This window comes from Colossoma macropomum, unplaced genomic scaffold (assembly GCF_904425465.1).
Source record: "Colossoma macropomum unplaced genomic scaffold, Colossoma_macropomum, whole genome shotgun sequence".
Classification (NCBI taxonomy): domain Eukaryota; kingdom Metazoa; phylum Chordata; class Actinopteri; order Characiformes; family Serrasalmidae; genus Colossoma; species Colossoma macropomum.
The window spans coordinates 260,595-284,009 of record NW_023494808.1 but is presented as its reverse complement, the minus strand read 5'-3'; the positions used below and the strand labels follow the sequence as shown (position 1 = coordinate 284,009).

General features: G+C 39.6%; 1 protein-coding gene across 1 annotated transcript in view; it reads left to right on the top strand.

Annotated features, from left to right (window-relative positions):
* Positions 1-23,415, top strand: part of LOC118797674 (uncharacterized threonine-rich GPI-anchored glycoprotein PJ4664.02-like) — a 30,070-nt gene that overhangs the window by 392 nt on the left and 6,263 nt on the right. The window contains exons 2-25 of the mRNA XM_036556950.1: positions 18-130; positions 258-364; positions 777-932; positions 2,066-2,280; positions 2,417-2,502; positions 2,598-2,725; positions 3,374-3,499; positions 4,124-4,317; positions 4,441-4,535; positions 4,633-4,763; positions 5,245-5,369; positions 5,458-5,575; positions 5,682-5,894; positions 11,281-11,451; positions 11,607-11,744; positions 11,888-11,937; positions 12,030-12,162; positions 14,238-14,320; positions 14,574-14,700; positions 15,045-15,235; positions 16,119-16,209; positions 16,360-16,483; positions 19,454-19,638; positions 19,792-19,947. Coding sequence (XP_036412843.1) covers positions 18-130; positions 258-364; positions 777-932; positions 2,066-2,280; positions 2,417-2,502; positions 2,598-2,725; positions 3,374-3,499; positions 4,124-4,317; positions 4,441-4,535; positions 4,633-4,763; positions 5,245-5,369; positions 5,458-5,575; positions 5,682-5,894; positions 11,281-11,451; positions 11,607-11,744; positions 11,888-11,937; positions 12,030-12,162; positions 14,238-14,320; positions 14,574-14,700; positions 15,045-15,235; positions 16,119-16,209; positions 16,360-16,483; positions 19,454-19,638; positions 19,792-19,947 — 3,256 coding nt within the window. The remainder of the gene's footprint in view (positions 1-17; positions 131-257; positions 365-776; positions 933-2,065; positions 2,281-2,416; positions 2,503-2,597; positions 2,726-3,373; positions 3,500-4,123; positions 4,318-4,440; positions 4,536-4,632; positions 4,764-5,244; positions 5,370-5,457; positions 5,576-5,681; positions 5,895-11,280; positions 11,452-11,606; positions 11,745-11,887; positions 11,938-12,029; positions 12,163-14,237; positions 14,321-14,573; positions 14,701-15,044; positions 15,236-16,118; positions 16,210-16,359; positions 16,484-19,453; positions 19,639-19,791; positions 19,948-23,415) is intronic.

Below are 23,415 nucleotides of genomic sequence, written 5' to 3'. Positions count from 1 at the left end.
CTTATATTCCTTTTCAGAGTTGAGGCATTAAGCAATGTTTCTGTGAACATGCCAGATAATAGAAAACAGGAATTTGCAGCTGTTCTGGTGGCACATCTACAGAAATCCATACAACAAATTACCCAACCAGGTACATTTGTTGTCAGTACAGTAACACTTCTACACAGTCAATAATTAACACTTATTTCTCATTTGTTATTTCTTCATTTTCTTGCTTTCATGAAACAGTATTAACTTGTCCTCCTGATATCATGCAGCTTGCAGAGTGAGCAACCAGACGGACGCAGACTGGCTCTCCGCTAACCTCGGCCACTTCTCCAGCTATGTGTCCTTATCTCAGCTAACACAATTCAACTTTTCTGGGGTAAGTCCCCCTCTCTGACATTTGTTTTCTCAGTCTCCATTTATATAATTGTTGAGGCTATGTTGTGTTTAGAGAATAGCTTAGTGAAACCAAATGAAATTTTAAAGTAACAAGTTAAGCAACAGCGATCTTGCCTTGCAAAATAAAACTACAAAAATGCACTAAGAACTTGGGAACTACACATAAATGTATGTAGCAATAACCAATCAAATAAGCACAACGCATGTAATACTTACATAGGCATCATAATGACTAGACATAAGTGAACACAGTAATGAGAGGATGGATACAAATACAGTAGCATATACACATAATTAGAGGGAGAATTTCTGGATTGTTATTGACAGTGACTAAATGTAGCTAGTCTCACTCTCTCTCTGTTTCCCACTTTTTCTCTATCTCATTCTTTCAGGTGAATGCAGCAGAGGTTCTAACTCTGTCACAGCTAGCAGAACTTTGCTCTATTCCTTCTAGTCTCCATGGCCCTCAGGATGTAAACAGAGTGATGTCGGCTGTTAAGCCGGACCAGTTTGCCGCCTTCTTTGACATCCTCACTCCCAACATCCAGGTACTTTTGAATTTGTTGTGTTAGAAATCACATTCATAATTTTATTATTACAAAATGCTGCACAAAAGACAGCTAAGTCATATCTGCAGTCCTGTTTTCTTAATAAAACTTATTCATCAGAATAATCTAGCCAAAATTCAGACTTCTTGTACTTTTGATGACTAAATACATTCAAAAAGAAGTATCACTGTCATTTTACTCATGTAGAAGTATAGATAGAATATTTGTATGTTTTCTGAAGTAGTATTTTATCAAGAGTATTTCTGCCATAAAGTACAGAAGTATTGTACTTTTTCCTGGAAGTCATATTAATAACTGTATGGATAACGCATACTCAGCAGTAGACCATCACTCATTCATAATCCACTAAGTCATTATAGTTTATTTGTTAAGTTGTTCCGTTTTCTTTAGGTTGGTGATAGGCATGCAAGTTCTAGAATGATATCATCCTGTTTTTTTTGCGCACAACCCAATTAAGAGTTTGACAAGAATGCTGTAAAAGGCAAAAAAACTACCAGTGATAAGAGATCCTGCAGATGGACCCTGGTGGGACAGATAGGTCAAAGGAGAATGGCAAGAATCATGCAAGGAAACAGATGGGTCATAACCAGTCAAATTCCATCCCAATTTAACCTCGGTGTGCAGAATGTCATCTGAGAAATGACCACATGAGAACGTCTTGAATCGGCTACAGCAGTTGCAGTGCATCTGACCATCTGGCTGGCCAAGTTCATCCCTTCATGGCTACATTTTATCCAAACTTGATCACTTCTAGCATGATGATGCACTGCATCACAAGACATGTATCTATTTTCATTTCCATTTTTTCAGTGGCATGCACTCCCCAGATTTCAATCCTGTCAATCACCTTTAGGATGCAGGGCAAAGGGTGGATCACAGATGTCTTTTTTGCTGCAACTGCTCAACACAATAATTTCCATGTGTGCAACATTCCTTCAGAACATATCCATGCCCAGGGTAATTCATGCTGTTTTTAAGGCCAAAGGGGTGACACACTACAAGATGTGTAGTCAAGAAGCTGTCAACTTGTAGACTGGGCTTCAGTTAATGCTGTCTTTTATGTAAATCTAATCTCTTCTCCCTGAATGTGTGGTGAAATCTCATTGTCACAGCGGAATGCGTCACTGTACTCCAGTGAGGTGAAGGAAGCTTTCCTTCAGGCCGTTCTTGTGAGAGGTGGTCTGTCCTCTGCAGCAGTGCCTGATTCAGAAGTGTTGCAGTGGGTGAATGTTCGGCTCAGGCCCCTCCTCTCCAGCCTCTCCTCTGTAGATGTAACACCATACTTCAACATCATCAGAGGCAGAAGCTGCAACATCAGCCAGGCAGCGTAAGAAAATCTTAAAATACCATATCTGGATTTGGCAGATTTAAATGCAGTGTTTCATTTCTGCTGATTGTTTAGAGCTCAGGTGTTTAGCATTGTGTAGAATGACTGTGATGAACCTCTTCCTGTGCTGTAACAGAGTGAGCAATTTGGACTCCCTGAGATCATCTTTCAACAACGACACACAGACCCAAATCTTCAGCAACATCCTGCAACTCCTCACTGGTATAACATGCACACTCTCATGCTCACATAATGTAAATTTAAACATTTAAATACACAGTGTTTAGACTGTTTTGTGGCTGTTTTATGCTCCACAGGACCGAATGGTTTGGGTTGCTATGGTGGAGGAAGCTTCTATGTCTTCCTCAAGAACTCGTTCTTCAGTTTTGGATTGCCTGACCTGAGTGCCTTTTTGTCCCTCATCCCAGTCAGCCGACAGCAAGAGGTACTGCTGACTTTAAAGCTGTAGAGTCAGCTCCATCATTAACAATGTTTGGGCTAACATATGCACAATGTGAAGTGTTTCAGTAATGAAAGAAAATAATTTCAATAAAAATAATTACAATGAAAAAAAATCTAGTTGCTTATACGTCTCTAAGACAAAAATAAGAAACACCCACAATTAATTATAATTATAATTGGGTTATATTTATAATATGGGTTTTAAAGTGGCTAAGAAATATAGCATAGAGCGGTGAGATTACTTGTACAGTGTAAACCCATTGCAGTTTGAGAAAAGTGAATAATAATGTGTAATACATTGTAATGGACTTCTTTGAGTAATTACCCCAACACTTCTAATTATTGTTGTCCAGAGATCACAAATATTATCCATAAAAAGTATGTGTTCAATCAAGCAGAACCTCAGCTTATATAGCTAACCATGTGTTTGAAGATGGAAACCATTTGATTGAATAAGTGGTACTGGTTGTAGTAAGGTGATACAGATCAAGTTATATATATCAAGAATACAGTCAATGCACCAGTCAATTAAAAACTCAGTAATACTGTTAGTAATAAGTCAACCAGTCAGTCAGTAATGGTGAGAACTTATCCACATGTCCCGCTCTCTGCTCTCCTCTGTGTTCTGTAGCTGTTGGGCTCCATCTCTCCAGCAGAACTGAGTGAGTTTCTGAATGGGTCAAACACAGTCAGGAACGGGTCAGATCTCTGCACACTCCTCAACAAATACAACAGCACCAACCAGTACCTGGAGAAGGTACACCCCTGTTCATCTCACCTGTCTCATTCTGCCTTTTTTACTTATTTCTTTATACTTTTCCTCATTTGTTTTGTTTTATGCAACAATCCATACTTGATGCAACAATCGACACCTGTCTTTTTTCTTATTCCATTCCTCTTTGTATCTCTTCTCAGAGGAAAATTTTATTGTTCAAATTGATATTTGACGACTCAGAAGCTCAGTGGTGATTTGCCTTATTTTCCTAGAACAAAGAACATTAGACAAAAAAGAAACATTAGGTACTTCTGATCCAGATACTGAGAATGTTTTACAGCCAGCAATACGCTTTAAACTGTGAAAGAACTAAATGTACCTTTCGTTTACCGCTATTTTTAAAAATATACTTAAAGATATACTCATTGGACATCTCAGCATCGCAGAAAGGGGCAGGTCTCCGAACAAGCAAGACAATGATTAATACCAATCACAATCAGGGGAAGGTCTCATAACAAAGCATGCAGTAACTGACGCCAATCAGGGGAAGGTCTCATAACAAAGCATGCAGTAACTGAAGCCAACAGTAATACTGTTTAGTAATCAATTATTTGTTGGCCACAAGTGTGACTTTGCTTGATTTTTTTCCTCCGTTTCTCTGTGCAGGAGCCGGTTGTCTCTGCAGCTGTGGGCAGACAGACGTTGGGGTGCGTTTGGTCTCGTGCTCTCAGCGCCTCGTCTCAGGATGAGGTGGATCAGTGGTTTAATGTCAGACTGGCTCAGTACCTGCCCCTCCTCAGCTCTCAGCTCATCAGCCCCACCCAGCTCAGTGGCGCCTCCTGCCTGCCGTACAGAAAACTGTAAGTCTTTGTTTGGTACAGTGTTAAACCAATCTGTTTGCAAAAATAATAATACATTTTTGTTATCTAAAATAGTTCATTTCTGCAGTGAAACATACTAATCTAATACCAATGTATGATTAGGGTTTCAATCCTGGGGAACAACTATAATTACTCAGCCACTGATTTCAGTCCAGCTGATGTGTACAGCTCTATAAAGGCTTACCTGAACAGCAGCGGTAAGCACAGCAACATCTCTCTCTCTCTCTTTCTTTCTTTCACTGTATGTCTTCTGTACTGCTAGAGTATACATCTGTGTTTTGTGGTATCTTGCAGATGGGACTCCTCGCTGCTATAACCCCTCCAATCCTCTTCTGAACTCCACTGCCTGGTTTTCCAACAACATTGGATTCTTCATTACCTTCATCACCCTCACTGACCTCCAGTCATTTGTGTCAGACAGCCAGGTAACACACTCAAATAAGAACTTTCGACTCTTAAACCAAAACATTATGAGGTTATTTTCACAAGTAATATTTTACTTAATAGTAATTTTAAGGGAATGCACCTGTTCGCACCTACAGTGAAATTACCTTTAAACAGGACATCTTCATTTCTAAACCATATACAAAACTGCACTCTCATGACTTTTTCCAAAAATGGAAAACTCAAATGTAAAAGCAAATGTGTCACACAAACATTTTGCTCTCCTGACCACACTGCATTGTTTTTGTGGCCACAAACAAACACAATGACATGATGTTTTCGCTTGTGAAACAGATCTCAAAAAACAAGAAACAGTTAACCTCTTTCTGCAGGCCCCCTAGTGGCCATTCCACTAGGGGGCTGTAAATACGTGGATAAAAGTGCATGTGTGACAGGCTTCAGAAACCTTAAATTACTCTGATAATCATCTTATAACTTACTGAGTCTGATTGTGTCCTGTAGATCGGTGTGTTCCTGGAAAACACAGAGAATATGCAGCTGTTTAACAACTCACAAATTGCAGCCAATGTCATTACATACTACAGCACGCAGATATACATCCAAAATCCAAACTACAACCCTCTCAGGTAAAACACTACACAAATCTATCTATCTATCTATCTATCTATCTATCTAACTATATCTGTAATTATCTGAATGTGTTTTTGTGCGTAGACTGCCAACGGTGCTCTTGTGTGGAGCTCCTGCCTCTGCATTTGGGTCTGTTGGGGTTAATGACAGCAAGGCCATCCTGGAGCGCATCAACAAATTCTGCAGCAGAATTGATCCACAGGCAATGAATCAACTGAGCCAATCTTATTACAATTCAAATGACAATATCATGAAATTTCAGTTCCCACATCATTCATAACTCTATGATTTTCTACTTTTTTTCTCAGGTTGCAGCAGTGCTAGCCACAAAATTTCCCACTATATCCACAACTACAATCCAGACGCTTGGCAACCAGAGCATTGGTCTGACTGAGGGCCAGTTAAGCTCCGCTTCTCCTGATGTTATTAACAGTACCCTGCCCACTCTCAGCGTCATCACAGGGTGGAACCAGGGTCAGGTCAACAATATCGTCCAGAACCTCATTAGTGGGGGCTTTAACGTGAGTGTACACTACATGCTACAGTTATGTCATTTCATTTATATTTATGGTTACAAAAGTGATTTGTTGTGGTTACAAAAGTGAACTGGGGCAGTTTCCATATAATGCATTGATTCAAAGGCAGGCTGTCTGGGATAGTGAATTCTCTGGTTCTCTGCGAGAAAAAAGACACAACTGATTGTAGATTTTAATGTTTTAAAGGATTTAGTAAGGAGAGATGCCAGAATGTACCTGTTGATGTTGGAGGAGTCAAGCATAGGGTCCAGGGTCTGTTTATGATGAAGGAGAACAGGTCCTGGGACACTGACTTGAACATCAGGCTACAAGTGTTCATGATTAACAGGAGCACAAACAAAGTGGGAGGTCTGGGGGTTCTGCTTTAGAAAATTTGACTACAATGAAAATGTTCCCCCAACCTCCCCTTACCAATAAACTTTGCAGGTGCAGCATCACTGAAGACCATTTGCAGGTAATACGCCTCAGAGTTGTACATACAGCAGAAAGAAATGAGAGCAAGAGGAGTCTCCTGTACAGTGCCTGTATGCTCACAGTCTGCTCAGACATGCTCAGTTCCGTAGCCGCATACACGGTGGCCTGCAGGTCAGGTAGTCTGTAGTTCAGGGCCCTGAAGCTTGTCCATCAGACGTGGTGGCTGGATGGTGTTAAAGGTACTTAAAAAGTGAAAAAGTATCACTCAAATTGTTCTTTGTGGGAGCAAGTTTTGTCGATCAGGTAGATTACAGCACCCCTGACCTCCAAACTCAATCCACAGTCAAACTACAAGGTCATGCTATGTTCATCTGGGATCTAAGATCAGATTCACAATCAGAAAACATGATGAAATGTGATGTCAAGGTTAAGGCTGTAAACATACTGCAATGCTTAATGCAGTTAGCTATCTAAGACCTAAAGACTTCACCTGCGTCTGCATCTAGTCTCCTAAGCTGGAGCATTTTGTCTTGAGATGACAAAGGACTGAACAAACACCTGGGTGGCCTCTCTGTAAAGTTGTGGTCGAATCCTCAGGTTTTTGTAAAGGAGAACCCTGCATGACCAAGTAAGGTTTGCAACATGAGCTGAGGACAATAACTGGTGGATCCTCTTCATGTTATCTGCCAAGAACAACCCTCCAGATAGGAATAGAACCATGCAGAGCCATTAATTTCAACTGTTAATGAGGATAGAAAAGGAAAATCTTGTTGCTGACTATGTTAAAAGCTTAAAGAGGCCAAGAAGAATCAGGACCAGGAGACAGTTTGGCTGATCTTGTCTGCATGGAGCATCTCCATCACTGCTACAAGGGCAGTTTCTGTAGATTGGGCCAGTTTGAAGCTAGAGTGGTTGGAATACTAGAGTGAGAAAGAGAGACAACTAAAATATACAGCATGGTTGACAATTTTAGATAGGAAAAAAAAGTGATACTGGTCAGTAGCTGCTGATGTCAAAGCTGACCATCATGGGCTTCTTTGGGATTGTCAGGCTTGAAGGAAACACCTTACAATACTGTGTCATAGTTAGTAGGTAACTATTCAGGAACTAAGCAGGGATGAATGAGTAGTGCTGCATTAACACGTATGTAATTACTATTAACAACAATGTACTATTAGTTATTTACTTAGTAGGTAATAGTGAAGTAATGATTTGGGCAGTTCACAATTAACTAAACAATAACTGGAATGTCACAGAGAATTACTTAGTAAGTATGACTTCTTAGAATACTAATGAATTACTTATCAATTCAACATTAACTGCTGAACAGCTGAGCAAAAGGGGACCTACAAATGGGACAGCAGACCATTCTGTTTACCTTACAGGTTTTCTACAGGAGTATGTGTGCATGTGTTGTTTCTTCGGAGCAGTAGTTATCCTTTAAAGTCTTCTTAAGGGCAAGGTCAATTGAAGAGATGGCTCACAGATGGTTCTAATATTACCAAGTAATTTTATAATTACTATCAGAGACATTGACAAGGAACGAGGTGTTGCTTTAACTCTGTAAGGAGTTAAAGATCTTCTGGAACTTTATAAAGTGAAACACATTAACTCATTACTAATAAACAACGCAAACAAAATGAGTCAACATCTGACATTATCACTAAAAGAGAAATGTCTGAGAGCTGAGAATGACCACAATATGTTTTGATAGTTCAGGGGACGGCAACATGCACCTCTGGAGCCACATGCAGCTCTTTTGCTGCCCTGTTGTGGCTCCACAGCAGAATCAGATTAGTAGGTAAAAATAAAATAATCCTCCTTTACAGTAAAATAAAGCTCTGCTGATCGTTCAACACAGTTCAACAATAAATGGTCTTAAACTCTGGAGTTAATGTAGAACTGCTAATTCACCCTTTAACCCTGAAGATCAGCACAGACTGCTGGTCACCATAGCAATGCAGATAATAGTCTCGCCTAGCTAGTAGCTAACGAAACGGCAGCGTGAGAGATTTAAGGCGAACATCGACAATTTGGAAACTGGAAACTGTCAAACACCAAAAAGTCGCAAAGATTAAGTCGATTTCCCGTTTGAATTTTCCTGTTCCACCTTAAACGGTGCCTGAGGCGCCAGTAAGTGCGGAACAATTTAGGTGGAACGAGAAAATTCGAACCAGAGGCAGGCGAATGAGAAGCTAACTTCAGTTTAGCAAAAAGTCAAACCAGGAGAGTCACTTTACAAGAAACCGCTCCACTTTTGCGGAAAAGCAGACAAAAACGAGTCTGCGTTTTCATTTGTATTGTATATTTAGCCTGTACTAGCACATCAGCACGTACTGAGACATATTTAGCTACAGCCAAGATGTTCAAATGGCCATTAAATGTTGTGGCTCCCACAGTGCTAAGATTTTTGTTGAAAGGACAAAATGGCTCTTCTTCACCCTTGGGTTGCGACCCCAGTGCTAGTACATTAATTACACATCGTTCTGTTTCATATCTGAGGCGCAAAGTGTTGTTGCTCATTAGCTTAGCTCACATTAGCTAAGTTAACCTGCTAGCCTGCACCCGTAACAGAACATAAGCAGCGCTAACATGCGTGTTATTCTGAAACAACACGGGGGAGCAGACGTCGTAGAACACCGTGCCTACCTCAGACTAGCTAGCGAGTCAGCTAACTCTCCCTGCAGGAGTGCTGTCGCGCTGGAGTCCGAATAAAACAGTCCGTTCTCTGCCTCAGGGGTCTCACAGCAGCGGCCCGGGGGTCTGATCCACTCATCACACAGCGGTATGCACAAAACTATGAACAGAATTATACAATTCCGAAAAAGTGAGAACGCAGAATCAACCGCTCTTCACTCCCAGCACTCACAAGAACCCCTCTCTCTACAGAAACGGCAATGCTTTCATAATAAACGTCCCGTGCAATTTCACGGTTAAATGTAAATATGTTAAATTTAATAGAGCACAAAATGTTCATGAATGTAAGTATACTGCTATAATAATAATAGTACTACTACTACTACTACTACTAATAATAATAATAATAATAATAATATGAGTGGTGAGACCAAGACAAAAAAACCCACAGAACCTGTTAAGTGTTTCTGCTGGTTCTTGGTGCTTTTGTAACGTGTGTTGGCTTTTCTAATGGGCTGATATCACAGTGTAAAGGATCCTAATGGTTTAACAGGTGACTAATGGTTTATTCTAAATGCATTTGATGGTTTCTTAATGGGACCTAAAGGTGTTCTACAGGAAACTGGTGGTATCTTTTGGAAGCCAATTCCCATCAGAAAGCAAAACCGTTTTAGGTTTTAATCCTAATGATTTCTAATGGTCATTTTCCAGCAGGGAAGCCAAGACCAGTTTAAGATTTTTTTCTGAACTTAAAAAGAAAAAAGAGAAGAAACGCTAAAATTTTTGGTTCCTTATCATTAAGTGTACTAACTAATAAATGACATTATAATTATAACGTTTTGTGAAATATGACATTAAGTAATATAAAGTTTGAAAACATTTTGAGTTATGATTATATTATAGTTTCAGTCCAATTTTGCTTGTAACTTTTGGACATAATTGAAGGTAAGATTATTCTCCGTTCCTCCTTCTCTAAAACATATTCAGAATCATTACCTAAAGTCAACAAAATATTAGCCAAACAACATACATGCATTTTTATTATTAAATGAAAACATTCCAGTCTGCTCAGTTAAGCCGTCATGGAAAGATCAATTACACATTTATCAAAATAAAACATGTAGAGCAGTGGCCTTAAACTCAAATTACCTGAGTAATTTCAGAAGATACCACACCTCTCAAAGATGACAGATAATCAGACTGTCACCTGAATATTGTGGTATTTTAACAGTTGTCCCATTTGTAGGCTGATGTGTAAATTGGTTTACACTGTCAAATATGAAGATGTGCATTAACCATTTAAGGTTGTTGATCAAAACAACTGTACACTGTATAGAGTATTTCAGTACCTGTAGTGTTGGAATACACCTTGTAAGACTCAGCTATTGAGCAATTAATGTTGAATTGATCAGTATTTCATAAGTAGTTATTCTAAGAAGTCATAGTTACTTGGCAATTCTCTATGATAGTAGTTATGGTTTAGTTAATAGTCAACTACCCTAATCATTACTTCAGAATTGCCTACTGAGTAATTAATTAGAAGTCCTTCGTAGTTAATAGTAGTTATCTAAGTGTTAATGCAGCACTACCAGAGTCGGTTTATGAGGAGCCTGGACACGTTGTGGTTGTTTAACCACAAAACAGTATCGTGTTACCTGATGATAAGAGGCTGTTCATGATGAAGGTGATGAAGGGATGCAGGAGACCTGTTGCTTCTCTTCAAAGAAGGTGACACAATCCTCTGGGGTAAAACGAAGAGGGTGGAGATAAGGAAGAAGGTTCAAGAGGAAAGAGAAAATGGTGGATCAGATGCTGATGCTTGCCTTCCATAAAAAGATGACAGTGCATTTAGTTACTTCCTTTGAGAGCTTGGAAATAAAAGATTTGTGTAAGCAAGAAATCAGAATGTAGATGTTTTTTCCTCTACCTCAACTTTCACTCCATTTTATTATTAGAAATGTGTTTAGATTTAGGTTGGCTTCTTGGAGGCTGCTTTACACAGTCTACTACTGGTTCATTATTTGGACATGGAAACAGGACGCAGGAGCTTTAGCTGTACCATATGCCACAGCTTTAGACTGCCGAGTGTTTCAACAGGAACAGTAACTAAGTTGAGCTTTGCATAGATCTATGGAGAAAAAAAAGACATCAGTAAAAACACTCAAGCACAGCAGGAGAAAAAAACAAGCGAAGACAAAAAATCTCAGTATTTAGATTGTGTTGTATATTCTACATAAATGTTTCTTTTAATTTATTTGTATATTTGATGTATGCATTTTTTAAAATTAGTATTCTAATTAGATGGTGTCTCGATTGACAGATCAATAGTGGTTCTTCCCTGGTGACCCTGGGTACACTTATCGGAGGTGTTCCCTCAGCAACCATCTCCAACATCTCTTCCTCTGAGCTTCTGTCTGTGTCCAAGAATCCAACATTTATCAACAACATAAAGTCAGCACCAGAGGTTGTGCAAGAGACATACGTCCAGAAGGTAACACGTTCTAGAGCACCTGACCACTCTTATATGGTATAAAACATATGTCCATATGAAAATAAAGGTCCTTAAAGAGGTTCACGGCAGAACAAAATCCAGCTTTATGGAGAATTTTGGCAAATCAGAAATTCTGTTCTCACCCTGTCTTCCAGATTGTTTCTGCAGACAAAACTAAAGTGGTGGAGAATGTTCCGGATGCGTTGGCGGTGTACATACCACCTGTGCTACTGACGTCGTCAGCCACCGTTGATGTGTCAATCATCAACAAGAAGAGCTGGAGACAAGAACAGGTAAGAGAGCCCACCCACTCACAAAGCAGTTTTAGTGATCGTTGTATTCACACGCTAACGGATGGTCCAATGATGTTGTGTAATGAATAGTATGTAAAATGTAAATGTTTACATACTTAAATTATTCCTTTCTTTTTCACTAGGCTGCAGTGTTATTTGAAACAGTGGCCAGTAATAGTGACAATACAGAAGAGTGAGTTACATCACACAGGATATTTGCATGTCTTTGTCGTTTTGAAAATACAGGTGTTCAGGTGTTAAATGTGTGTGTGTCTCCCCCTGCAGGCTGTCAGAGTCGATACTGCAGGGATTCACCTGCACTTCTGTTCGGACTCTGTCACAGCTGAAGGTCAAACAGCTGGTGAAAGCCTGTAGACCACGTGCTGGCAGGAACAAGGTCATCCTGAAAGAGTCTCAGGTACAAAAAAGTACATATGAAACAAAATCAGCATTTTTTTGTTGCTACAAGTCAATGTGCAGCACTATACTCTCAACAGAAAATTGTGATTTAAGTATGTTCACTTTTGTGTAATTACTGTATATGGTTATTGACATGCCTAGCTTGCTTATTGCATCAAAATGGAGGTGTTTTTGTTGGTAATTGTATGAACTGCAAATGTCTGGTGTGATTGCAGCTTTTGCTTGCACAAAAAATACACAAAGGAGTGGATTTCTTCTGCACTGATGGATATACAGATGGATCATAAACTAAAGTAAAAGCCTAAGTAGCATAAAATTTTGAGCATAAAATGCTGAACAGGCCCAGATTTATGATCAAAATGACAAGAGGAAAAGATGAAGACTTTAAACCTCTGGGGTCCACGAACTGGCCGCTTGTCAAATTCTCTGTTTCTAAATCTGTGTCTGTATCTTTATGATGATCCAGCTCAGAAATCCAGTTCAAACACTTCCTGAATCTGTAGAGTCGCCCTTTCCATTCCATCTTATCACGAGATCATACGAGACTCACATCCGGAGTTATGAATGAATGAAAGAAATGAACCTTTTAGCCAACTGTGTCTGAACACATCGGAATTAGACCTCCACATTTAAACCCACCCATGCAGTGAAACACCACATACACACTAGTGAGCACACACACACTAGGGGGCAGTGCGCACACTTGCCCGGAGCGGTGGGCAGCCCTATCCACAGCACCCAGGGAGCAGTTGGGGGGTTGGGTGCCTTGCTCAAGGGCACTTCAGTCACGCACTGTCAGCCGAGGGGATCGAACCGGTGACCATCCGGTCACAAGGCTGGTTCCCTAACCTCCAGCCCACAACTGCCCCCACGCATGAGCCTATGAAGAGGGGCTGAGATACACGTCATCTGCCTCTTACCATGTGGAACTGGTGGATTCGTGTGTCCGTCTACATTCTGTGTGAAACTGACCAATGGACATTCAGGAAATCACTAAGGACTGACCATCATGCCGAAAACCCTTCATTTTTCATTCAGTCCACATCGGAGACTCATGTGTCAACGTGCAGAGAGTTTACAGCTGCTGAAGTTGCTGCAGTGGTTTTGGAAAGTAGTGATGAAGATAATGGAGCATTTTGATATGAAACTAAAGTGAACTCTGCGTTAGATCTGTGGAAGTGACATCAGGAAACAGGGCTGGAAATTGTGGTGGAAAACATTAATGCAGGACATGATAAGGCTGTGTTTGCTATAACAGTCTGTCAACAACTACATAGAGGGGATATTAAGGTACAGAATAAACCTTTCATAACAAAAATAAATGACCATCAGAGAGGTCAGTACAGGTCTACAGAGATGTGGAAAGAAGTCATATGATCAGATGAGTCATCCGCTTGTTCACTGTACACCAAGAGAGCAGTACGGATCCAAATACTTGACCCCCACATTGAAGGAGTCCAGTGGCTCCTGAGGTGGCTTATGCTGAGGTGTGGTTTGAAATCAAAACAAAGTTATTCTGACCCACTGGGCATGAGGGGTCACTGAATGGTTTAATGAGTATAAAAATGATGTAAATCATATGCCATGGGCTTCAAAGATCTCAGCCCAGTTGAACCTATTGGAGATTTTGGAGTGATGTATTAGCCTGCATTCTCCACCACCACTGACAAAACACCAACTGAGAGAATATATTTTGGGAAATGTTTCATCCCATCAGTGCAGTTCCAGACACATGTGGAGCCTATGCAACGGTGCACTGAAGCTACTTGGCTTTATCAAGACCTTACTTTCTATAGGTTTTTCCTTTAACTTGTCACCTGACCGTTGATGTTTTTCTTGAAAATTGCCCTAGTACTGTGAGGTATTTTTATTTTCAAGCATTTAAAGTGTATGATGTATGAGGTTCCCAACAGATTTCCAATGAGTGTACCCAAAATTATCACAGTGGCGGCATATAAAACTCCTGTGTCTAATATGATCTGTTATCAGGGTAGTTTGCTTGCACGACAAGTGAGCAAATGAAACAAGATGACCGCATAATAGTGATGTAATCGAGTGTGTTCTGTGTCACAGCTAACCTGCATGTACAACTACGTGAAGGATGATTCATCCCTGGGCTTTAGTGATTTCCCTGGTGACATGCTTCTCTACTACAGGTGCGTAACACACACAGTTTTCACTGTATACCAGATTATTCATTTTTACTGTAGTTTAGCTTTACCAGCTGTGTAGTTATTAACTAGATAGGTAGACTTTGAGAGGTTTGCTTGTGAAGTTGGCAGATTTCCTGTTCTTACACACTTACCTACCATAGTAGCTTACAGCTGTTGAATTTAACTCAATCTTTTATATATACATCGTCTTTTGATTCTTGATCTGAATTATCCATTATTTTTGTGTGTATTGTAGCTATGAGAAGGTGCAGAGGGTGAACTGCAGGTCGTATTTCAGCGCTTTGGGTGGAGCAGATTTCTCGGTTCTTTCCAGTGTCCTCAACAGACAGTCCGTCTTGTTCAGGAATGCACGGGACTGCCTGGTAAAGCATTCGCATGCCTGGACCTACTAACTGTCTATATACAAAAAAAAAAGATCTTTCATGTTTACTTACTGTTGACAGCAGTCAGAAGCATTAATTAACAGAGGTAGGTTTCTGGTTAAACTCTTGCTCAGAGCACAAGAGAAGAAATAATAAAGCTTGTAAGCTCTGTAGCATCCAGGAAAAACAATGTGATAAGCCTGATGAACTTTACCATGTGCAGTACACACCAGTCATTGTAATTATCATTGTAACAGGTATAAAAATACACTACCACAACTATCCACTAGCAACAACAATTAATGAAATCTCACAATGCTTATACATAGTCTGTGCTCTTGTAGGGTGTATCTGCTGTAGGTCTGACCAGGGATCAAGTGGAGGTTCTGGGTAATATGGCCTGCACACTGGACTCCTCCTACATCAAGAACTCTGACCCATTCATCCTTGAGAAACTGAAGAACTGTGGAGATCTTTCTGACTCTCAGGCCGCTGCCGTACAGGATCTTCTCCTCACCGGCAGCACTCCTTACGGGTGAGAAAGATTTTAAACTGAGTGGACAATGTGGTACATAACTTTCCACCCACAAATTCTTTTCTAGCAGGGTTAGTGACCACTGAACTATATTAATTGTTGTTTGGATCTGAGCACTCTCACAGAAATATTTGATATGATATAGACCAATGGTCACCAACCTTGTCCCTGAGAAATCACCTCCCAGCAGACTTTAGCTCCAACCTTTATTGACCCCACCTGATCCGGAAGGAGGGTTGGTGACCAGTTCAAGGCACTTTCTAGTTTTGCCCTAATGGTGGTAATATATGGCGGTATGATTGATCCCCCACCTGGGTAAGCACCCTATACTATACCAATAAAAGTCCTTGGGCAAGACTCCTAACACTACCTTCACCTACCTGTAAAATGAGCAAATTGTAAGTCGCTCTGGATAAGAACGTCTGCCAAAATGATTGGAAAAATGGAGGAAAATTCATTAGAATAACTTCAGCCATGCTACAGTAGTAGTCGGTGCTAAGACCTTAGCTAGATGGCAGTGTTAAAAGAGCTGAAGCCAGTGAAATGTTTATTCTACGGTTATATGAAATTTGTGCCAGTGCTCTGTAAAGCTTGTTCAACCTCACAACAATAGCTACAAAGGAACACATTTGTTAGTGCAGTATTGATAGGTCAGTTATTAAGGTAGACTAATGAAGTTAGTTTTTCAAACCCTTTATTTCCTAAGAAATGTATAAGTGCAATAATTAATTTGAATAATGTTGGATAAAAGGAACAATTTAAACATGTTATCTGTTATGATAGTCTGATTTGGCTCAGTAGTGAATCAGATGTAGAATATGTATGATGTACTGTTATGTAGGCTGTGTATGTTGGTGTCTTAAACATTGTATGTTTTCTTCAGTAATCCCTCAACATGGAATCAGGAGACTCTGGAAAAGTTGGGCATCCTGCCCCTTTACTTCAACCGAAATTTCTGGGGAAAAATTTATTCTGTACGTAAACCTGTTTTTTTTTCATGTATTTTGTGTTCTCTTTGTTTTTTTCAGCTTTATCCTTCTTCTGCGTTAGTTAATATTTTCTAAAGGGTCATTGTCTGATGGTAAGGTGTGCAATTCCTTTTCTTTTGTGTGTGTCCATCACAGACTGTTAAAAAGGCATTTCAAAAGACGTTCAATCCATTCATTAGAGGGCAGAGGATCCCGATGTGGAAGCAAAAGAGATTCTTTACAGAGTGCAACTTCATCTCCAGAATCAAACGTGGAGCAGGTATCAGCGTGTTACACCAGACGTTTCTAACCACCAGGCCGCAGACTGGTAGCGGGCCAAAGATCACTTCAAACTGGGCTGCAACAATGCAGCAGTGAGCAGGGGGGGAGTTAGTAGCTTAAGTGGTGAAATCCACTGTGTTATTATTATCATCAGTATTGTTTATGTAAGGATTAATGCTTTCCACTAAATTTTAGGGAAAGCCATGTGTTGCGTTGGCCTGCAGGCGTGAATGGGATAAAACAGTTGGGATGTGGGCAGTGCTGATTTTAAGGATGAAGTCTTTCAGAAGCAGGACTAAAAAATCCCTACTAAATTTCATTTTTCGCAGACCTCTATTTCTCTGAGTTTCAAATGCATCTCTATGGAACGCTTATGATCAGCTTTCATTATTGGATAAAGGGTATTATAAAAACTTTGTTTAAAGAATCATTATCTGACCATTAATAGCAGTAAACATGAAAATGCGCAAATGTATGTGTTCATATTGTTGTTGATGTGTGTATTTATATTTATAAATACTGTACATGACTTACCCCTTGACTAATAATGTATGAGTTGTGCTACATCAGTACATGTATACAAATGATAAGTTTCTGAAGTGCATGACTTTCTGATAATGATATAAGCTTTATATTTTGTCCTGTATGTGTCTTGTGATTTCAGAAGATCTTTTGGCTAAGTATTTAGATTACTTATGTGTGAAGTTCCAACTCCTGCTAACAAATGTTTGTAAAATATGTGTTATATAGTTATAGACCTTGATGCAGTAGCTAAAGTGGAAACTATATACAACAATCTTTTAATAGTTTCCTTTGTCTTGTACAGCATTGTAAACGAGGTAGCGCCACTTAGACGTAAGTACGAAGTAAAAAGTCAGAAATGAAAATCTCAGCATTGCTGCAATCTGATGACTTTACACAGTCCTGCACAGAAGAGCCTCACTTTCTCTGCATGGATTTACTTTTTCTTATTTTTGCCTGTTATAATTCAAATCAGAATGAAGTATGAAATTTTATGCAGATTTTTACGAATTGGACCATTCATATAGAGAAATCTAAAGTGCATCTGATCCCCAAATCACACTGTAATATGAAAATATGCAAGGAGTGCATTTAATGTGCAATGTGGCAACGTTCTGTGGTAGTCTTTGCACTCGTTTGGCAGTCTCTCTCCACCTCTTCTTTTTCTCAACCCAGTTGTGAAAACCTGGGCATGTTTTTCTGCCTCCTAAACTCCACAGATCAGCTGGAGAACCATCACCAAATGAGCCCAGAAAGAGCAAGAGCTAGGGTTCATTTGTGAAAAGTCACATGACAGGCGCTTCACACATTTATTTTAGAAACAGGAACTAATGATGAACAGTTTTCATTTTACTTTAGCTACTGCAAAAAGGTCCATAACTAAAGAATACATATTTTGCACATACCTGTTAACAGGTGGTTACTTTCACATGAGTCATCTAATTAATTAGCCATAAGATATTTTGTCATCATATATACATACTGGACAAAATACAAAGCTTATGCCACTATTAGAAAGCTATACATCTCAGTAATTCGCCATGATGATTTGTATACACTACTGATATTGTACAACTCATCATTTATGAATGAAAAGACTGGTTTTAAATGTACAGAAAAACAGCATGTAGAGCATTTAGAAATACGAATATACACATAAACAACTATGTGAATTGTAATCTATAGTCCTTTGTACAACGTCAAATTTTGGTTAACTAAGCATTCGTTCACAGCTATGAACAGTCAGTTAACTGTTCATTAAACAATGTTATAATATTAGAATATTTTAATAATAAAGGATTACCGAATGTTTAGATCGCATGGAGTGCTAACACAACCTGTAACAGTAGAGGAGAGGAAGGAGAAATGGCTATTTGCCTTAGTGTCCACTTAATGTTCACTTATGGTCGGATCACTCATAGCCAATATTAAAGAGCAAATTGCTTAAAATACAAAGCTGTCTTCACAGGCAAAATGACAACTTCACTTTATCTTCATAATACTTGCATAGCGCCAGTGCTACCGGCTTAAAAATATTACATACAGCCCGGTGAGAAGGTGGTCTGAGTGATGGTATCACATCACATCTTCATTCACAACTGTATTTAGCGTCATCCACTTATGATTAAATCACTATATATTCTTAGAGAAAAAGATAATAAACTGTCACTGGGGCAGTACCCCTCTTGCAGAACCCTCAAGGATACAACTCAGTAATTTAGTTAGAAAATACAGGGTGATTCAAAAAGATTAATCCGATTTCAAAATGATTTATTTCCCTTGTAAATCATTACAGATCAATGCAGTGAACTGTAAATGGTTTAAATGAGCATAAAGTTTATTATGTAATTGTACAAGGTCTCAGTATGAACCTCCTCCAGCTGTACAGACAACATCAACGCACTCACGGCTCTTTCAGTGCGATTCACTCTTATTGAAGTGGAGAACGCAGAACGCTTTCTGCTCAGGGGTCTCATCTCCACTCAGACTGAAGGGAGCCATTTTCCACTGACAGTCAGAAACTCTATGATCCCCTCTTTCAATTGATATGTGATTGGTTCCTCGGCACCTCACGGTTGGAAAAATATGGCGCTTTGAAATTGGATGAATCTTTTTGAATCATCCTGTATAATTGTACCTTAATCTATTGAAATGATATTTTTCAAGTTGTTTTGACTCCACACACCCGCTCATCTTCATGCTTTTTATCTTACTACTGTGTTTTAAAATGACAGGCTGTGAAAAGGTATAAAAGTATACTTTTATTTTGGAAAACCTCTTCAAGGTACACAACTGGACCATAAAACCATAGTTGTACCTATAAGGGTACATTTACATTGTTTGCACCTTGATGTGTCAAACATGTTCCTGTGTAGAGCTGTGCAGAAATATGTTAATACCAGGTGTAAATAAAAGAATAATTCCTGTTTTCATTCTGTGTCTGAAGAACTGTGCACTGTTCGCAACATCACGGGAGCAGAAATTGCAGATCCTTCATTTCCTGCTGACTACGATGCCACTCAGTTGGATATGTGCATGGACATCACTGTCCTGAAGGACAACCTGGCAGCTGTCACTGAGAAAGTTGTGGCCAACGACATGCAGATGGTCATTCTGAGCAAATTAAACCAGGTCAGCATTACTGAAGACCTTCTGTAGTAGCAGTGCAGGTTTTGTGTATGTTGGTATGTATTTGTTGACTGTGTTGGAAGGTTGCATGTGAGCTTTACAGATGTTTTGAGTTTTAGTTTGTGAGTTGTTGATGGTGTGTCTGTGTTGTTACAGCTCTACCCATCAGGCATTCCAGAAAGTGTAGTGAAGCTACTGGGCCCTACATCTCGTGTGGCCACTGTTAGTGACATCAGCAAGTGGAACATCACCACAATCGACACACTGTCCTTACTGATGAACTCAACTAATGGAGACTGGAACACAAACCAGGTAGTGTGTCTACAAGTGTATCTGTGTGGAATGTACTGGATATTGGGTGTTGCAGTGTGGGCTAAAACATTACTACAGGAACCAGCTGATGATTACTGATGGCTGTGATTTCACAGACAACCACTAGGCGGAGCCTGGGGAAATTGCCTAGAGCCCATGTGTCAAACACAAGGCCCCCGGGCTAGACCAGGCCCGCCACACAATCCTATCTGGCCCACAAAAGTATTTTATTTTCTATTACTATTACCCCGTTTCAAAATGCGCTGCACTACAGTCCCCAGCATGCACTGCAACGTAATGTTCTCAGTCTCTTCTACCCCAACAACAATCTAAGGGACAGCAGTTACACCTCAATTCTACACAATTCTACACAATTCCACACCAGTCATATCACCAAAATGCATTTTAGCTGCAATTCAACCAACATAAACACTTAAAGGCAGCTCAGCAGCTCAGAAACTGAGCCCAAGTCTTAATGAACCTGGAGCAAAGAAAATATGCCAAGCATTTAGTTCAAGCAAATAGGTAGGTTTAAAAGACTGAGCTCCTGGGGACATTTAAATTTTGAATATTTCAAGTGTCCATGTTACATCTCAAAGTCTACTACAAGTGCCTGTATTTTACTGTTGAAGTTTTTGCATATTTTGAATAAACAATGGTCAGTTTGGGTTATAGCACAACATTAATAAAAAAAGAAATAAAAACATTTTTCCTCTGGCCCAAGGATTTGATGAGATTTTTTAATATGGCCCTTTTACTGGTTGAGTTTGACACCCCTGGCCTAGAGACACCAGCTTAACAAGTAACTGCCTTCCAAAAGTTTGGCTTCTAGAAATTCCTTGGTACTTGGTAAATAAAGATTTTGATACTGATTCTGATTCTGCAGCAAAGAAATATGTGCCTTTGGTAGCGCTGTCCTATAAATGCTTGTTGTTTGCATTACATAATGTAAAAAAGGTCTACCATAGTCTGTGAAAGCTGCTTTGTCATGGTATTTGTCAGAGTCTCCCTTTAGCACTTTATTTTAGTTCTTCTAATCATAGATGTGTTGAAAAAGGAAAGAAATTGAGTTTTTCCAGAACATCAACAGACAGACAATAAATACAATAAATACCCATAAACTACACAGTAAACTCTTCTGTTCAATACACAATAACTACACAACAATTCAACCATTAAGCATAGGACAGTAGAGAAAAGATCAGATGAGATGTTGGTCCGCAGCAGCAGTAATAGTTGTGCATGGGGTGGGGGCAAAAATCGATTCTTAGATGCATCGTGATGCAGACGTGAACGATTCTGAATCGATTCACAAACAAAAAATAAAAAACAAAAATCGATTTTCTAAATATTTTATTTATACCGTAATGTTGACGGAATGCAAAAGGCGGAACTTAGAAGTGGGTAAGTGCAGCGCCCGGACAGTCTGTGGCGGCACATAACAAAAACACTACTGGATGAGTGAGAAATCCGACCGGCTCCCTCTGCATTAAAGCCAGGTTAGGTCAGGAGTCACAACCCAAATGATAAGAAGAGCCATTTTGACCTTTTAACAAAAATCAAACCACCTTGGGAGCCACAACATTTAATGTCCAGTATGTCTCAGTGTGTGTTAATGTCCTAGTATAGACTAAACAATATAAACGAGAACGCGGATTTACTTCGCTCTGCTTTAAGCTTTAGCTGTAGCCGCTTTCCTCCCATCTCCACCAGGAAAATTCTCCTCAGAAGTTGATCAGTTTCTTGTAAAATGTCTCTCAGCGTTCGACTGTTTTATGAGGCTGAAGTCGCTTCTTATTCTCCAGCTTCTTGTTAGAATTTTTCCGTTCCACCTTAAATTCTGCCTGAGGTGCCAGAATGTAAATGCGGCACCATTTAGGGTGGAACGGGAGAATTTGAAAGAGATGCTGACTTCATCTTCGCCACTTTTTAGTGTTTGACAGGTTTAACATCTCAGGAAACCAACTGCGCTGCTTATAAACGCGAATAAGTCCATTTGTCTCCAAATGTTCGTCTTAAATCTGTCTTTGCCTTTTCGTAGCTACTAGCAAGGCGAGACTGCGCTGCTATGTGACCTCCAGTCTGCACGCCAGTTCTCAGTCGTTGAGAATCAGGGCTTTCGCACTATTTTGTGGACTTTGGAGCCGAGATACAGCGTCGCGTCTCGAACATATTTTACTGACAGAGCGATCCCCCCACTCTCTACAACGAGACCAAAACCGAAGTTACAAAAGCAACAAAATAAAGAAATATATGGGCAGCTGTAACATGTGCTGCGTGGGCATCTATTGCCACAGGATCTTATTTCACTGTAACAACGTATTTTATCACAGATGAGTGGCAGCAGCGTCTCATGTGCTCCAAACAAGAGCACTGAATGAGAGTCTTCCAGTTCACCTGTCACATCCGTTCCATTTGTTTTATTAATAAAAGATATTGGAAATATATTTATTATGGATCATTACAAATGCTTTGCTTTAAAAGTCCTCACACAGTGAGAAAATAGAAATGCTGTTTAGAAAAAAAAAGATGCATCAAGATGCATCGATAATGGTTTTACAATCAGCCCTCTGAATCATAATCGAGTCGAATCGTGAGGTGCCTAGAGATTCCCACCCCTAGTTGTGCATGTATTGTTTAATAATGCACTTATAATTAACAATAGTTTTTTTAATGCAACCACAAAGATTAATAAGACTGCAGACAGATTAAAGTGGCTGTGCATACAAAAGTGAGGGAGATTAAAGTTTCACAACATGTGCGGAAGTTAAAGTGCAGCAGAACAAATCAGTAGTATGGGTGAGGTAGCATGGTGAGAATATTTAAAGGTCCATCAGGCAGATCTGTTCAGCAGTCTGGAGGACTTTGTCACTTCATTTGTCACTTTCATTAAAAAGAAAGATGTCAAATTTTACTGAGAAACTACTGTTGATGTGAACAGCTATGTTTCCATCCAAAGGCAAAAAAGTTCCAAAAGGTTTGTTGATGTAGGTGTACATATGGATTGAGGTGGAAGTGTAAAGGATGGAAGCTGCTGGGCAGCAAAAATCAAAATGTTTTAAAGGTGTTTTCATTTTATCGCTTGCAATTTGCATAGAAAGACAATAGAAACTTAGCTAATAAAAGTAAACTTGCAAGCAAAACAGTAAGTTGTTTGCAATTAAATGCCACCCTACAAGCTAAACGCTATTCAACCCACTGAAAGCAGGTGCATTACATATCCTGAATTCAATTTATATCAACTTAGACAGATAGACAACTAAAGAAATGACATACCATATATTTTACTGTACAATTTTTCTGACCCTTATAACTAATATGCAGTAGTTGGTTTCAACTTTCTTTCAGATCAGACTGTCCATATGTAGCTGCATTACCCAGCTATATGTAAATGGCCCAGGCTTGCTGTCTAGAAATGCAGCTCATCTAGACTGCAGCCTAGCTTTTGGAACCTGGATAGAATTCTTG